The sequence below is a fragment of the Asterias rubens genome, chromosome 3, assembly GCF_902459465.1.
Source record: "Asterias rubens chromosome 3, eAstRub1.3, whole genome shotgun sequence".
Taxonomy (NCBI): Eukaryota; Metazoa; Echinodermata; class Asteroidea; order Forcipulatida; family Asteriidae; genus Asterias; species Asterias rubens.
The window spans coordinates 1498499-1515930 of NC_047064.1; the positions used below are offsets into that span (position 1 = coordinate 1498499).

General features: G+C 40.0%; 1 protein-coding gene across 2 annotated transcripts in view; it reads left to right on the forward strand.

The window, feature by feature from the left end:
• LOC117287895 (coatomer subunit zeta-1-like) overlaps positions 1-17432 on the forward strand; it is a 57869-nt gene that overhangs the window by 8813 nt on the left and 31624 nt on the right. For both annotated transcript variants that reach the window (XM_033768499.1, XM_033768498.1), the window contains exon 4: positions 4024-4171. In XM_033768499.1, coding sequence (XP_033624390.1) covers positions 4024-4171 — 148 coding nt within the window. The remainder of the gene's footprint in view (positions 1-4023; positions 4172-17432) is intronic.

A 17432-nucleotide genomic window follows, 5' to 3' on the forward strand; every position in this document is an offset into this window, starting at 1 on the left:
AATTGCTCCTTTATCTCCATCGCAATCATAACATCAAGTGAACTGTCTACGGTACCTATTGCTAATTGCTGGACTTGAAGGGACCTCTCGGGATTTCAAAAAGTGCATTATTATTTGGAATTAGTACTAATCTTTGCCTAGCAAGTACCTTGATTTGCTCTTGGCTAACCTTACTCTTGGCAGCTAAACAGAATTAGGTTGTGAGAGAGCATGGTGCAATTCTACAAGTTCACTTTAAGTTTCTCTGAGTTTTTTTCAGATGAGAAAGTCAAAGTTATCGTGCGTATGTTCCGTGCAGCTTTAATCGCAGCCCACAAGTGTGAATGTTTTTTTTTTCAATTGATACAAATAAAACAAATCTCATGGTCACCTGAGGATGAGAATTAAGTGATTGCGAGAAACGCTTTTTCCTCTCCCTCGAGATCACGAAGCGTGAAGTTCAACACGAAGCGTGAGCCGTCTGATTAATACCCTAGTTCATACAGTAGGCTGATCCCAAGATTGCATGATACATAATTGAATTATAAGCTCATTTTTTTCACTTCACATTCGGTCGTTCATGTTTCCTTCCTGGCTAGGCTTGGCCTCAACCCTTTCTTTTGACCTGTACTGTTAGACAACCCGCCCGTACCCCACCCAGCTTAGTACATAGTTATGTAGCAGGTGGGTCATAAGACATTCCATTGTCACTCAAAGTAATGCCAGGAGACTAGATCATAAGCATCCTAGTTGTGAGAGTTCCTCGCTGTAAGAACGCAGCGTAAATAAAAACCTGAGGTCGCAATGCCAAGGCCGCCCCTCTCCTTTCATTTCTACCACAGTCTGCTCGGAGCGATTCTTTCTTTTTTACCCTAGCCCGGTGCCAAGCACTGTGTATCACCGCTGTGCACATTTCGCCGTTAGTGTGTATGCCGGGTTCTCCCGCTCAGCCCAGGAAATTGGCGTAGACAGCACGTGGCTGAATGTAGACTTGAGTGGGGGATGCCGCAATATTCAAACAGGAAACCTTGCGTCCCTGTGCAGTAAATGTAGGGGGGGTTGAGGTGGATGGGGAGGGGGGGGGGAGAGGGGGGGGGGCGGTAGAAAATAAAGCGTAGTGGCCAGTTCTGTTGAGAGAGGTTTCAACCATGATAGGGAAATGGGTAACAGCTGGACCTTAGGCCATACCGCCGGATCAATATTTTGCAGAGTCATGGAGACGGCTTTAACCAAGGCTCTGACGTGGTTCATGCAGACCGTGTGTGTGGACTTCCCCCATGGGCATAGCAGTGAACTTTGACATCGCGAACGCACAACAAAAAAAGAAAAGAAAGCCACAGTATTTTCTTGCGAGAAAATAATAGCTGGTTTGACCAAGATAAAAGGTAGTCCCATGACTAGGCTGAAAATTGATAACAGTTAACAAGGGTTTCTGAAAACAAACAATAGTTGTGTTACTGTTTTGCCATAATTTGCAAGCTTTTTGTGGTTATATATGTACCTCCCAAACCCTAGTGCCCCAAATGTTATTACCAATAAAAAGTGGTAGTCACATGAGGTAGGTGTGGCCAGACCGAACTTATCAGAGTAAAACAAATGCAAACCTTGTGGTAACGTCTGTCACTAGTATGGTTATTTTACACATTGACGACATGTTCATGTTAATAAAGTTCAATATTGAGGCTTTCTAACCATGGCAACGCCAAAATAGCTTCAGCATTTGGGATGTGGACTCATTTTGGAAGATTATTGTCTGAGAGAATGTTTAGCCACAATGGAATAGCTTGGTGGATGATAAGGACTGAGCTTTTTACCCAATTGGGAAAATGCCTTTTACTGGGGTCTTAAATCAGCTGTAGTTTTCCATCTTGACAATTTTCACATTTTTTTTCAACGGGAAATTTCAAAAGTTCTCGTCAAGAATTGGTTTGGATGGAAATTAGGGCTTGACGTCAATGTTGATTATTCCAACATTGTAGGGCATTAAAAAAATGTCAAAGAAAGTTATGTCGATCTGATTGGATGAAACAGATCACATGAGGGGGTATTAACGGCTGTTAAAGACTGGTCTTATCAAAATGAGAATAGCACGCATGTTCATAAATTCTCCAGCTGTTGGGTTTATCAGTTGATATAAATAAAACACTGCTTTCTCTAACCTCATTGACTGGTTAAAAACTGAGCGTTGTTGCTATCTCAGTGGTGAGAAGAAAAAAACATTCTCAGACATGTTTCTGACATGTTTTTGTATTTTTCCCCTTTGGTCTTAACTCATTTGTTTTCCTTTGTAGATTGGGTCTTTTGATTTGCCTCTGTTTTAATGATTACAAAATCTGAAGGCTTGGTCCTAGAACTTGGTCCTAGCCCTTGGTGACTACCCTGAGATGGGTTGAACAGCCTTCTTAATAGCTGAAACACCAAGTGAGGACCCCAGGCTAGGGAGGAAATGATCACAGATTTACCACAACGAGGGAGTTACCAAATGAGGGGTTTAGTGGAAGTGTGCAATCAGAACACTGAAACTTGAGCAAGGGGGTTAAATCCAACGTGTCCAATCCAAATTAAAAAGTGTAGTTTACCTTCGGGTGAACCCTTTTAAATGGGTCTGAAAACGTTTTTAAAGGCTACCTTCACACCAACTATTCCAGACAGGTTTGTTGTTTTATACTTCATGATGAGATACACCAAGTGAGAAGACTGGTCTTTGACAATTACCAATAGTGTCCAGTACTTTTAACTGAATACAGTTACATGTAGACATGCCATAAGATGAACACTTGAAAGATGAAAGATGAATGAGCAGGAACCAGCTGTATGACTGACTGCTTGATTAAGGTCAATAGAATAAAACATTAACTTATTCTTTTATTGTACTAGTTGAACTCAGGGCAGAGAAACGTAACATTTAATTTCTAAGGCCATATTTGTCACAAAGGTGACAACATGTCCATGACCTAACCTCATTAAGATGAGTTCAAAGACAGAGCCAAGAACTTGCCTTAGGCGTAAAATTCGTCATGTTGTGAATGTGCTTGGCAACATATTTCCGACACTTAGAAAGGTATAATTTGCCCAGGGACCCATGGAAAAAGAAAGAACCAAAATGAAAGAAGCGTAGCCTTGATTTTTTTAATATTAAGTTCATTTAAGAGCTAGGTGTAAAGCAGATTCCAAACAGATTCATGAAGCTATTAAATACTCTCAAAAATTAAATCCATCTGTTAAGATCTTTAAGAAAACACAAGATGTTGAGGAAGGGAGGTGAAGACTGTTTAGCCATAGATAAGAAAATGTTGGCGTGCAATGACCGAAATAAGGGACACTCCTTAAAACATGAATCCTTTTGGTGAATAACAGAAAAGTTATTTGAAGGCATATCATGGCTGAGCGGTCAAGGGCAATGGAATCAAGCTGTGGTGTTTCTGATCAGCAGAGTGTGGGTTCGAGTCCCGGTCGTTGCACTTGTGTCCTTGAGCAAGTTACTTGACCATAATTGATTTTTCCTTTGGATGGGACATGAAGCCATAGGTCCTGTGTGGTGTGGTACATGTATGTATAAAGAACCCAGTTACACTTATCGCTTAGAGAAGAGGTTTGCCGTGGTGTTTTCGACAGTGACTGCTGAATGCACTGAACACCTTGAAACTATTATTTGCAAACCCTATTGGTAGAGACATGCACTGTATAAGACTATATACATGTATTATTATTATTAAAATAAGAGAAAAGTTAAAGTGGTACTAAAAAGGTGTGGTCTAAATCGTTGAATCTGAGTTTGTTACTTTCTCAGATTTCAACTGGTTATATTTTGTTGATATATATTTTCATTCCTAACTAATGGTACCCACTCTTAAGGTTTTCTTCTGCTGCATCCGAAGAGACTAAAACAGCATTTGCAGAAACTGTAAACTTTAATCGCTTTTTTGTGCCATTTATGTTTTATTGTCATCTTAAGACTACCCCTTACTCAACTCTCTGTATTCGCTTTTAATTACATTCAGATTTTTCTCAACCCCTTTTGTTTGTTTGTATCATCCTCTGCAGCTGAGATTATAATGCTGGAAGGACTGACGTGCGTCTACCGCAGCAATGTCGACTTGTTTTTTTACGTCGTAGGCAGCTCTCAAGAGAATGAACTGATCTTGGTCAGCGTCTTGAACTGCCTCTATGACTCCATCTCACAGATATTGAGGTAAGACGGGTTTAGGAGGTTTAGGAGAATGAAATTGAACCCAGGAAGGTTGGTATCCCAAAGTGTCCTTAAAATGTTTGTTTGTTTTTTTTGGGTTTTTTTTTTGGGGGGGGCTTGTTTTCTGCTCTTTTAGTCATTGTTGCTTTTTGACTACCACATACAGTGACACTCCTAGACCCCCTCAACTCCTGCATTAGTTACCCCTACTCCTCCCCCTTGAAATCTACAAAGATTGAGGTAGCCTGACCATCTGACGTCGCACTTCGAGGCTCGTGAATAACGCCAGATACCAGCCTTACCGGATGCTGCCAGATGTACCTTTGATCTTCGCATTCACTTCACACGGAGACTCTCACTCAATTCACACAAAACAACACTACATGATGTACACAACATTATGTACGCGCATAACTTGAGGAATTTGAGGAAGTATGTGTTATGAGAAACCTGACTTGACTGCTGGATTTGTTTGGGTTCTGAGGTTAATGGCCCAGCTGTCGATTTCACCAAACTCTTCCTAACTTACGATTCATCTTAGGACTTAGGACGGGTTCAGTTCCGTATCCAAATACGTAGGACGCATTGAACCCATCCTAAGTTAGGACGGTTTACTCGTCCTAACTCGAGTTAGGATTAATCCTAGCGTTTCGTGAAATCGGCTGCAGGACTACAATTACTAGAATGTGGCCAGTGGTCCAGTGAGCATTTTAAGCCCCTACTGTACTAACACCTCGTGTTATATCCAAACTTAAAGGCAGTAAACACTATTGGTAATTACTCAAAATAATTATTATCATAAAACCTTTCTTGGTAACGAGTAACGGGGAGAGGTTGATAGTATAAAACATTGTGGGAAACGTCTCCCTCTGAAGTAATGTAGTTTTCGAGAAAGAAGTAATTTTTCACGAATTTGATTTTGAGACCTCAGATTTAGAATTTGAGGTCTCGAAAGCAAGCATCTGAAAGCACACAACTGTGTGACAAGGTTGTTTTTTTCTTTCATTAACATCTCGCAACTTCGATGACCGATTGAGCTCAAATTTTCACAGGGTTGTTATTTTATGCATATGTTGCGATACACCAACTGAGAAGACTGGTCTTTGACAATTACCAATAGTGTCCAGTGTCTTTAAGCCCACATGTATTCCTCATGACATAAGAAAGCACCTCAATAAGAGCTGTTTAGACTTTAATTTGAGCAGGGTCTACAAACACCGTCAACGACCCCACAACTGTTCTGATTCTGCAGTAATCTTGCATGATCTTTACATCCAAGAAGTGTTTTCCAAAGCAACCAAGGGCCTTGGTAACCAACACAGTCTCTGCACAACCTTTTTATTTTTACTTTTAGCCCCTATCTGACACTCTGATCTACTTTATTAGGTAACAAGGAAATTTTAATTTGCTGACTAAACCCTCTCGAGTGAACGAGGGGACATATTAGGGCACTGGTGATGATCGAAGCGAACCTTCTAAATACATGTAGGTTTTTGAACGCTGAACTTGGCATCGTGATCTTGATCTGAGTACCCTGGGGAATTCAAGACGGTTTGAAGAATAATTGGAAATGGCCTGATGACCACAGAAGCAATGCATATACAGATCCATAACATTATTAACTCTAAACCCGATGGCTTTCATATCATGTACTGTCGTTGATTCATCTGAGTCCATCATTGTGTCGTAACGCGACCCTCCACAATCTTTAGACTTTCTGTTCCCACCAGTCGGGGATGTTATCATCCATTCTCCATGTCTAAATGAAGTCCTGGATATTGATGACTGATAGGGGATCAGTTGGAGTCAGTTGGCATGAAGCGGATCATTTTGTAGTATTTTGGTGATTCGTTGTGAAGTTCATGAGAGGTTTTCTTTTAAACATGTTAAATTATGATGGGTGAGATTTAACTTTATTTAGAACTTGGAACCAAATGACTACAGTTTATACAACCAACCTGCATTTGAGTCTGATAGCTACCCCTGTATTAAATGACAATGACAGAAATGGAAAATGTGGAGAGGCAAAACTTAAAAACTGGCTATACATTTGTAAGTCAACTCTTAGTTCACAAAAGTGGTAAGACTATATTCATCTCCCTACATGTATAACTGCTTAAGGCTTGTCATGGCTGAGTTGGTTCAAATCCAGGCCTGATACTCAATGGAGGCAACAAAGGTACCCCCTCGATGCCCCCTGGTCATTGCCTTGGTGGCCTTAAAATGCTCCAGTTGAAATTTACAGTTTCCTCATTGGGTGCCCTTTACTAAGGAGAAAATGCCTTGGTGCCCTTGCCCTCTCAAAAACGAAGCATCAGGCTTGTACACGTACAAACCACTGTCTTGACACTTGTACCGTTGAGCCAGATGGTGGTGTTATATTCTTCATGTCGGAATCTTGGTTTTTATCCTTGAACTTTACCTAGCCAGACATGGAACAAAATCTGGTTTGATTGCCAAGGATGAAATTCCTTGGAGATCCTCTAAGAAACCGGCAGAACCTCCCATTCTTTTCTCATTGAGCACAAGAAGCAGAACGTTCGCGTCGATGAAAGACCTAAAGTGGGTCCGTGTCTCAACACATTCAGCACTGATCAGAGTCAACCTAAAAAAAAAGAATTGAATCCATATTTTAGAAAGGGGTACCGTATGCTTGTCTAACCTAGAAACAAAGTTGTGTACGACAAACAAGAATTTAAGAGGAATTTTCTTGATCACGTCTTATGTTTTTGCGTTCGTTAGTTTAAAATTTTGAAGCAGTTTGAAATATTGACTTGTTCATCTTTCTCTTTAGATTAATGCAGGAGTTATAAATACATTTAAATAAATTTCTACCGTTTTTTTTTCTCCCTCGTCATTACCTATTTTTAATAATCATATTCCATGAGTCAATTTTTCACAATTTAACTACATTTTGTACTCTTCAAAACAACAGTTTTCAAGAAAATATTGGTCAGCATTTCTGATGTCAGGTGTGCGCAGCCTCTAACATGTGTCAATTGAACCATCGTGTTCGGCACGCGTCTTCAAAGTGTCAAATAAATGTGTTCCTGTCCTTCTACCTCATTCAAGATATCAAGAAGTGAAGTTTACACGGATGTTGACACGTAAACGTTGCTTGAAAATGAAACGCACACCGTTGGTAGTTTGGGGAATATAACCAAGGTGAGCTTGTGATTAACATGTGGAATGTATGAAAGGTGTCTTGATGGAGGGAGGGGCGTGTCTGATCGATCGATGATAAGGGGGAGCGCTTTATTTGCACGTTGCCCAAAAGTTGATCAGTCATGTGTATTTAGCAGGTGGGAGTGGGGGTCAACCTAGTTGAGGAGTTAAAAGTCTATTTTAGGAGGTTGACAGGTGTGGCTGTGGCACATTTCTTCATAATGAGTTCATTTGACAAACCCCAGGCTTTATTTCTGTATCAAGTGGGTGTGTCAGATGTGTTGAGGGAGTTTTTTTTTACTGGGAAACAAAGTAAAAATAGACTTGATGATCGCTGCAGAGTGTGTCCAGATTACGTTGTAAGTGTCTTTCAAGTTATTGTTTGACTCTCATCTAAGATTGAAGGGTCTTATGGTAGAGGAAACGGTTCAGGGTTTGTGAAAACCCAGATTTTTTGAGACTGTGTATCATCTTTACATAAGGGCTTTTGTGGAGAATGACTAAAATAACCTGTTGACCGGTCCAGTTTGTCCAAAGTTCCGTCCTCTCCCTGCCTCCCTGGCTTGTGTCATGCTCGAGTGTAGAGGCATATCTTTGTTTTTTGATTTTTGTAAACAGCCTTGTTCCTCACCTGACATGTGACCCAGAAACCTGAATTTGTTTTTCCTCTTGAGTAGAGTATCATTATGCAAAACAGATTTGAAGAAAAAATGAAAGGAAACATCAAGAAAACTGTCTTGAAATGGCTATCTAGGACAGTCGAACATGTTTTTTAATAAGAGTAGATGTGGCGCGTTGTGGCGGAGTGCCTAAGAGCACCGGACTCAAGCTCTGGTGTTTCTGATCATCAGAGTGTAGGTTCGATTCCCAACAGTGGCACTTGTACCCTTGAGCAAGATACCTCATCATAATTGGGATATTAAATGAAGGTCCCATTTTAGTCGGGGGTTGGTAGTGCACATAAAAGAACACTTATCGTCCCGTGTACAAGAATAGGGGTAAACTCCTGTGTTTATGGTTTACATACATGTAGTAAGCACCCTTGTTTATAGGTTTCCTTAGACAAGCTACAGTGATCTGGGGATAAAGTTCTGGTTCATCCATGAATTGTTTCTCAAATTTCTGTGGGTTGGTGTCCGTTAGTTAATGCTTAGATTCGATTTGCCCTGCTGTCACCTCGCTATTCATTGATGGATTTGACGTTCTTGTGAAACTATCGTGACAGTTTATTGCTGTTTTCTCAACAAGTAGACAATGTATTCAGCCATGTCAGCTGAAACTGTCAAAGGTGACTTTAATGTATCTTTCTGTATAATTTTCCCTATAATTCAGCATTACATTGACAAAAAACAATGTATGACTGTACTTTTAAAAGTCGAGCACCTCATTCTGATTAACCTAGAAAAATGTATGATTTTGTTTTCAAATGGTATGAAAAAAACATTGGCTGTCAACAGAACTGCACAGATTGTGACACGCCCAGTATTCCAGCCTTCCTTACCAGAGTTATGTACAAACTGCTGTTCAAAGGGAAGAGTATTAGAGATCGGATAATTTCTGGCCATAATTTAACCTTAACATTCATTAAGGTTATGGGGGCTTGACTTTGACGTAACGGTATCCGTTGAGGTTCAGGATCCAGCCCTAATCGGAAGAAGAAATTACGTTCCCAAGTCGGTTTTAAGTTAACCATATGTCAAAGTTGGAGGACTTAAGTAGTAAATCTATCAAATTGGGCAATTAATTATATGAGCTGTAAGTCTATACAGATACACCTGAATGCCTTGGGGTTGGATCTTCTCCTCAGATCAGTGTTTCGTTTTGAATAAAAAAGGGAAGGAAGGAAGGAAAGGTATAAGGAGGCAACGCGAGAGACAGTTTGTTTAGGAACTAGAGAAGTCGACGAAGGAAGGAAGACTAAAGCTGTAAGAAATCACCTCAGGGCAGGAAAAAAATCTGGCTCCTCACACCGGCGTCCCGAAGGCTCCAACCACGCCCTTCACTCAACACAGAAAACCAATTCATCATGAACATTGAAAGCAATGCTTAACAAGCACCAGATGGTTTACTAGATCAGTGAAACAGGTGCAAGGACCCCAGTGTCTGCGTCAGTGTTGTCCCCCTCTTGCCCCCCTCCCAAGAGAGGGCATTGTTTTCTTATTGTGAAATTTGATACCGCCATTGTTGGTTTAGGGTTTGGTTCAAGGATTGATACCCGGGCTATCAGTTTCGGATAGTTGTCCATTCTGGATCGTGACTTTAACTTTATTGGATCATGCTTCTTTAGAGGTACATGTACCTTGATGTGTTAAACAGATTGAGTTGAAACAGTGTTATCCAATGATTCATTCTAACAGTTGTGCATGGTTTTAATCGTGTCTAATTTGTCCATGTTGATATTCATCAAGTGTATACGCAACTTTGTAATCTTACACGTATTGTTTACAAATTCTTTGTGACTTTCAATGACAAATGTAGTGCGTCATCTCTTTACCGACCTGGAAATCTTGAGCGCATTAAAAACCAGTGAACAACATGTACACAGTCCGCCATTCACTGATAAGATAAGAAGAAAATAGTTTTGAGCGCAGAGATTTTAACATCTTTTTTCCTGGGTGTGACTTGTTGGGATAATATATGACCCAGAAAACAGACTTATGATTATTATTTCTGATTGGTTGGATGGACAGGTGGCCCCAGGAATCAGTCATGCCGATCACATTTAAATCGAGGAAACATCTCTGAGGTTCTGTAAGTCAGGGGAGTATGCAGGACTCAAAAAAAGTTGTGTTTAATCAAGATGTTCCTTTTTTTCTCTTTTACTTCTTCAAAAGGGGAGAGCAGTTCCTGTTTCTTTTTGCGTCAGCTTCGGAAACCCATCCTTTCAATCCGTATCGCATCAATCAATGTCACAGAATGTGCTTCAAACAGCTCAGACATGAAGCAAGGATGTATGGCATTAATGTGAGTCGAAGTCCATGGTTATCTTGAGACCCTCGGGGTCTGGTACGGAATCCCATGTGGGCGGACAATATTTTGACAAATGTGTCGGCGTTGGTACGTGCTGTTCACGCCGATCTCCGTCTTAAATAAATCTTGAAGAACATGTTATCTTGGTTTTATATCTTCCGATTTAGGATTCAGTGGGTAGGGATCGATTCCCTCGTGGATTCCTGCCAGCTTACAAGATCGCAACCCTTGGGGGTGAAGTCCAAGGGACCGACCCTGGTCAAACTTCTTCTAATCCCTCCTTCAGATTATTTCCTCTTTACTATCTTCCTCTTCGTGTTCTGCTGTATGTAATGGCTGTATGTAAGTGATGTTTGAAGCTTTCTAGGAGTCTTGAAGACGAGCAGGGTATACGGTTTGAAGCTAGATCAGTATCGGCTCTTTTCAAAGCCAACACTCCCTCAAAAGAGAATTATGATATGTACAAGGTTGCACCCACAAGTTTACTATTATTTATAGTTCATTCTTTTCTGTTCGTATGATTGTAAGTTGAGAAGGTAGTGGATGACACCCATACCTACATCATTACAGACTGTGAGGAGGGTAGCCCTGTTTCAGCCCCAGGACTAGGTGGGAACATGCCCCTGGTGGCAGTTGATTTGGGTCAATAGCCCAAACTGTCAAAAGTTCATGAAATTTTCATGAACAGAACAACTGTACGTTTCCTTTAAATATCCATTTTTTTTCATCATGCGTTGCATCACAGTAGCTCTGCATGACATTAAAAAACATTTTAATGAGCCCAAGTAAAGAAATCATAAAGCGTACAAGTTTCAAGAATTAGCACTGAGGATTACAACCTATTACTGCTGAGTCAAAATTTCCATGTTTCGCATTTTTATAACGTCTAAGCAGAAATTGAGGCCTGTGTAAGTTTTAACTTTGTCCTAACAATGACCAATACACTACTGAGTCCAAGCTAGTGTCATTGATTCTACAGTAAGTTACATGGAAACTGTGTACTACTATGAGTGGTACATGTATGTTGTCGCCTACCGGCAGGTTGCCTGCCACTTTCAAGTCCGATTCTTTTATTAGAGTGTAGCTTCCTGTGGGAAAGATTGAAAGCAATACCTGGTACCTGGGATTGACAAGAGCGTAGTGCAGGCCTTGAATTACACCGAGACCATGGCCTTTACTGCCCTGCTCTTGGCCTTGGTTCAGGCCTTGGATATTGAAATAGGCCTTGCCCTCTCAAAGATGACATTCCAGGCCTGTTGCCTGCCCCTTCAATATTTGTCCCCATACATGTAGACTTAAAGATTCCTTAATAGAATTGCTGCGTACAAAATGAAGATGGTCTTGCACTCTCAAACATGTTGAAGTTCAAAAAAGAAACTCTAGGTCTCAGAGTATATGATTATAAAGCTCAATGATGCTACATGTACATACATGTAAATTCCATCTCTTATTGACCTAGTGCAGTGTTGTATACTGTACATGTACAGTACAGCAAACAAAATATGACCGTCTGCAACGGAGGGACAGCCAATTAAATACAGACTTTACTATTGCAGATTATTGTAGAGATTTAGAAGTTCAGGTAATCTCTGACCAAAATGTTGTTAGTTTGGCTTCAACTTTATAAACGTTTATGTACAGTAGGAATCTCTCTTTGACTTTCTATGGAATATAATGTTACAAAAAACTGAGAGAAAAAAAAAACATGAGAAAAAACACGCTAGTAATGCATGGTTATAAACCCAAAGTCATGAATTATGTACACTCAGAATTTGTTGGAGTTTGGGGAATGAAAATGTCCTCTGCAAGATTTTATGCCAATTCATTTGGCAGTTTACCGACACTTTGATCTTAGTTTCGTAATACATGTAGTCTCTTGGGCTTCCAAGAAGAAACCCTCAGAATTCAACAAGGCGTTTATTGTCAACCACAGAAGAAAACAAAATCATGTCGGACTCAAATCAGAGAAAGGTTCTTAAACCCTCGTTATGTGGGTTATGTGAACTTAAACCTACATTCATTAAAACAATGGATGTTCATTGATTGACAGGCACGCACCTGTTTGTGACTCACTAACAACAAAGGAATGATAGATGACAAGTAGGTTTGGGTTTGTACCCCCTCTGATAACGGTTCAGTTGTTGTGTCATACAGGGACCCCTCTCTCTCTCTGCTAGATACATCTAAGGCAAGGTGATGATTAACGAGTGATGTTCCTTCAAACCAGAGCTCCCTGGTACAAGACAGACAATACATGCGTGAATCCATTACATGTACAATGTATGCAAGATTTTGAATCACGGTTACAGGGAAATTCAGGTCCATCCTTTCAACGACGAAAGATTCTACCCGGCTTTCCTGTATCTTTTTGCCGAGTGTTGGTGAATGGATAAGAAGTAGGTCATCGTGGTGAACCAGGGGATGGCTTCGCAGAATTAAAGTAAAGTCTATAAGCACAGCTGTGACAATTGAAAGATTACAGGTTGGCTTGTGAATCAACAATTCTTGGGTTGTTAATGAGAAACATGTTTTTAGAAAAAAGTGATCTTAAAGGCACCATTAGGTTGACCTGGGATGTGCTTGCACTGTGGTGGAACCATCGGCATCAAGTAGAAAAATTGATGCTCAGGTCACTTTAACTTAGAAATTGTTTTAGTGTTGTCAAGAACAAGCGTCACCCCAACAAAATTCTGCTCTTGTGTCCCATGATCCATCAGGAACATGAGTCCATGACGTAGACACAAATTGTTTTGAAAGGTTTTCTGCTGAGTAAAAATTTAAAAGGGAACCTGTCACAAATAGTATACATTATTTGGTATCTTAGCATTTCTTCCAAGCAAGATTTTTGTATGAAATTAAGCCTTGATTAAGAATCTAGCATTTTTCTTAATGAGGTAAAAAAAAAAAAAAAAAAATTCTTTTTAGGGACAGTACTGTTGAAATACTTGCGGTATTAGACAAGGTCAAAATTCGGTGGCTACGGCTGCAGCTACAGCTCTTGAGTACAGCTGCACTGTTAAAGCATTTGTAGTGATCTAGCCATAGTCTCATCCAAAGCCGCACAATCTGAGTAGGCCACAGTATTAGGAAAGACAGATGACAATAGTTTCAATCATGACAATTTGACGAGCAGACAGAAACCAGATGACTGTTTTTGAAAAAAGCTAAATTGACATCACAAGAAAAAGATGGTGTGTACATGTCCAAGGTGGGGCCACATCAGGGGTTTGGGGACTGACGGGTCTGACAGTTTACAACCTCACCGAGAGTGTACAGATTCCCTCACCCGTCGGGAGATTCCCGGCTCATCTTTCTGGGTGTGGTCGCCCATCAAAAACGGGTTAATGCCGGAGTGTTGTTACTTGATTCCTTAAGGTCAATAGATGAGAGCATTGTACTTTGTAAATGATCTCATTCAATCCCACTGCTGACCCCAACCCTTTGTGATAAAGACAACAGGTGTCCCATGAGTGAAGAGATAGTCTTTGGGATCTGACGGCCCTTTGTGCTAACGCCTGTAAAGCCATCCCTCATCCTTGCATCAGAAACACTAGCTGTGTGATAGTCCCATAGGTTTTCAATATCAGTTATTAGGCGATCGGACTGACCAATGCAATAAAGCCTGTAAGCTGTCTATGACCCTTAAATTGAAGCCAAGAGAACCATGTGTGTTGTGTGATGTCACTGTTCGGTTCTTTATCATTGACAGACATGTTGTTATAGAACAGTGCGTACTGAGTGATTTCAACTGTGTTATCGATTACAATACAGGCATAAAGTGAAGTAGTATGCTTGCAATAGTGGTTTTAGAAGTATCTGTTGAAAGGTTCTTTGTGCAGGTTGTTGTCAACCTCGTTCCCAGTGGTGTATGGTCTTGCAACACAATTTTTTTTTCATTCCCAGACTGCATTATTTGAATCGTAGGTAACCCTTGGAAGTGTGACTTGACCGTATCCAAATATACATGTAGATGTTTAAATCAGTCCTGTGTTTGTGCACCTCCATTCTGTGTTGGGCAGGAATCGCACACAAGCTGGATGTGCTGTGTTGATAAAGATTTCCCCTGATAATCAGTTGTCGCTAAGAAGTCAAGTATATTCCTAGCGGTAGAGAAAAGTTCATGTACAATTGAAGACCACCATCTTTATACTTTATCGATAACTTTTATCAGTCCAATTGATATGATTACTCATCTTCATTGTCATGTTTTATCGCGCAGCACTCTCTCATCATCCTACCAAAGCATCAAGGAACAAGCTTCTGTTCTCTTCGTCTCTCATTGTTGGATGCCACAGCTTACAGTCTAGACACTTTGTAATCTTATATACTCCGATTGCGCCTAATTAAAAGTGAGGTTTAAAGATGAAAATGATGAAGTGGAAGAAGTGACTCACAGGCATTGTGTCCCGAGTAACAGAGGAGAAGTTTTTTTGAGTGATATGTTTTAAATCCGAGATTTTGTTTCTTTTGATTTGAAGTGTTTGTCTGTATTTCCCTTGGGACCAAGTTGTTGGGTGGTGTTAGAAACAGATAGACAAGGGTTGATCAATGGGTTGTCTTAGCGGAAGACGGTGAAGGTTACTCGACAAGGCCGAGATGAAACTATTGTGGTTTTGTCGAGAAACTAGGCCTATGTGTAATTCATTTTTAAACCGTTGATAGTGTTGGTCTCTTCGGGCATACTAAGTTTGGTTTCAGTTTATATCATATTTTTTGTCAGAAAAGTGAATCGGTTAGTCAGTACATTTTCTGAAGAGCACTTTCATAGTTTCACTTTTTAAAGTTTGTAACAGAGTATGTTTTACATGTAGCTGTTTGTTCACATAAGCTAACACAAGCGCATTTGGAATACAGACAAAAATATAGCATTTCTGCGTCCCATCCCCACGAGGCTGATGGCAGAGTTGGATATGGGACACAGTATGCTTACCATAATGACCATCTTAATATCAAGCATGGTTTCGAATAGATGGTACACAATTTTTGTTTAGGGTCATTACCAAAGTACGACACTACGCTTAAACCTTACAGGAAAGTTGGAGTGTTGTTTTTATTCAGTAGAAATGAAGACATTCATGCTACTAAACTTTTCTTCACATATGTACATGTAGCTCCCTATTTTTCCTGGCCCACATTCTTTCTTGAATATGTACAAATATATTCTCTGCTTTTGTCTGAAGGAGTAGATAGAAGTTCAATTTTTTTTCTTTTTTTCTTTTCTTCGAAATACTCAATAATCTCCACGGAAGATAGTGGTTTCTTATCATTCTTCTGATCCAATTGCTGGCCTTTAATACTCATTCACCGCTCAGAGACCACAACAGGTTCTTCTGGACACTCTTGCACTTTTTTCCACGTTTTCTCGAGTCGTCAAGTCGAGCTTAGTCCAGCTGATGAAAGATCTTATTGATGATGGAGATTATTAGATACTATCAACATTCTGATGTGAATCACTAATTTTAGCCGTAATCCTTTTGCACCAGTTTAGTGTAAGGGTGTAAGGGTGAGTATGATGGGGTTAATCTCTGGCAAGCCTGTCTGTCTGACTCTACTAGACATTTTATTTGTCACAGGTTACACTTAAATACATGTACCTTTTTTTAGTGGGTTGTGTTGTCATTTAGCCTTTGAAAAAGATTCTACTACATCATACATGTAGGGTCAAAACGTCAGGCTGTTAACTCTTTTCCGCATAAATTTAAGCGCAGAGTTCTGCTTCCCCTGGAACTCTGCGCACAGGGCTCGTAGAGTCAAGCATTCTACAGGGGGCTGTAAGTGCAGAATTCTTCTTTAAGCAACGTTGTTGCCCTAAGTTTTTCTTCTTCAATTTTTATTGTTGTTCGTTTGCATACCATCGTAAAATTTGCACAGATTTGGGTTTATCAGACACAAATAATAATGTGTTTTAGGTATTGTTGCTCCAATAATCTGCAAAAACGGACAAAATGTAGTAAATTGAATATTTTAACCTTTTTTATGTGCACGTTCATTTAACACACAAACACAATCCTAACAAAACATGTAAAGTGTTTTTGTTGTTTTTATTCTTATTTGTGGGACTCCCCAATTTGCTGCAGCGACTGCAAGTTGATTGGATATTAAAACTTGAAGAATTTGAATGGTAAGAATGTCTTCCATAAAGAAAACCGTGCAAATCTAAAAAGTGTAAAAGTGTTCAAACATATGTCTCAAAGTGTTACCTTTCTTTGATTGATAATGATTGGAGTTGACACCAGGTTGAGTTAATCATGATTTCCTTGTGTAGAGAGACGTCAGTCGCAGCAGTCAGGGTTCTCAAAGTTCGCTTAGTCAGGTTACCTTGACAAACATGAAATGTACAAAGCATGCGTGATACACTTCTGTTTTTATGATTTCCTGTTTTCAATCTAGGACTTTTGTTTGGGTTTTTATCAAACTGTGCACCCTGTACGGTTGAACAACACCAATTATATTTTTCCCTCTTCCAAATAACATAAGCATGCCAATGGGAATCAGTGATAAGTGTGTGACAAATTTTCCGAGTTGGCAAGGTTGGTTCAAAAGATATATGTGGATATTTTCTTTGAAGCGGACAAACGAAATCAGGCAAGGCTTGACGTATTGTTGACATTGCCCAGACCAGCATCCCCCCTGGAGGTATATTTTTTGGCTTGTATGTGAGTTTTAAGTGACATTGTTCCAAGCCGTCAGTGTTTCGAAACCACAATCCACTGACAAACATGTCCAGTGTGGAGAACCTCTGTCGTTGAGAGAGGATTTATCGCTAGCTTTGAGGTTTCCCTCTGACTAGCAGAACACATGGCGGGGTAAGATAAGAATCCTTGAATGTACGAAAACCACAAACAGAACAGCAATCTAATGACAAGAACAAAAGCTGGATGTAAGTTTTAAAGTCATTTCTACTTTTGTTGGACCTGAAATGTTATTTTCACTTCCAAACCAACACTTATTGTACCCCTATAGGAAGTCAATTTAAAATAACAACTAAAGTCCAGTCCCAATTCTAAATCAGGCCAGACGGCATCAACTGGATATTCTAATTCCAATTGGACATTGTTTGGAAATATTTAGCAAGGAGAATTTCCAACTGGAACCTCCCCCCCCCCCATTCTAAATAACTCTGATTCCC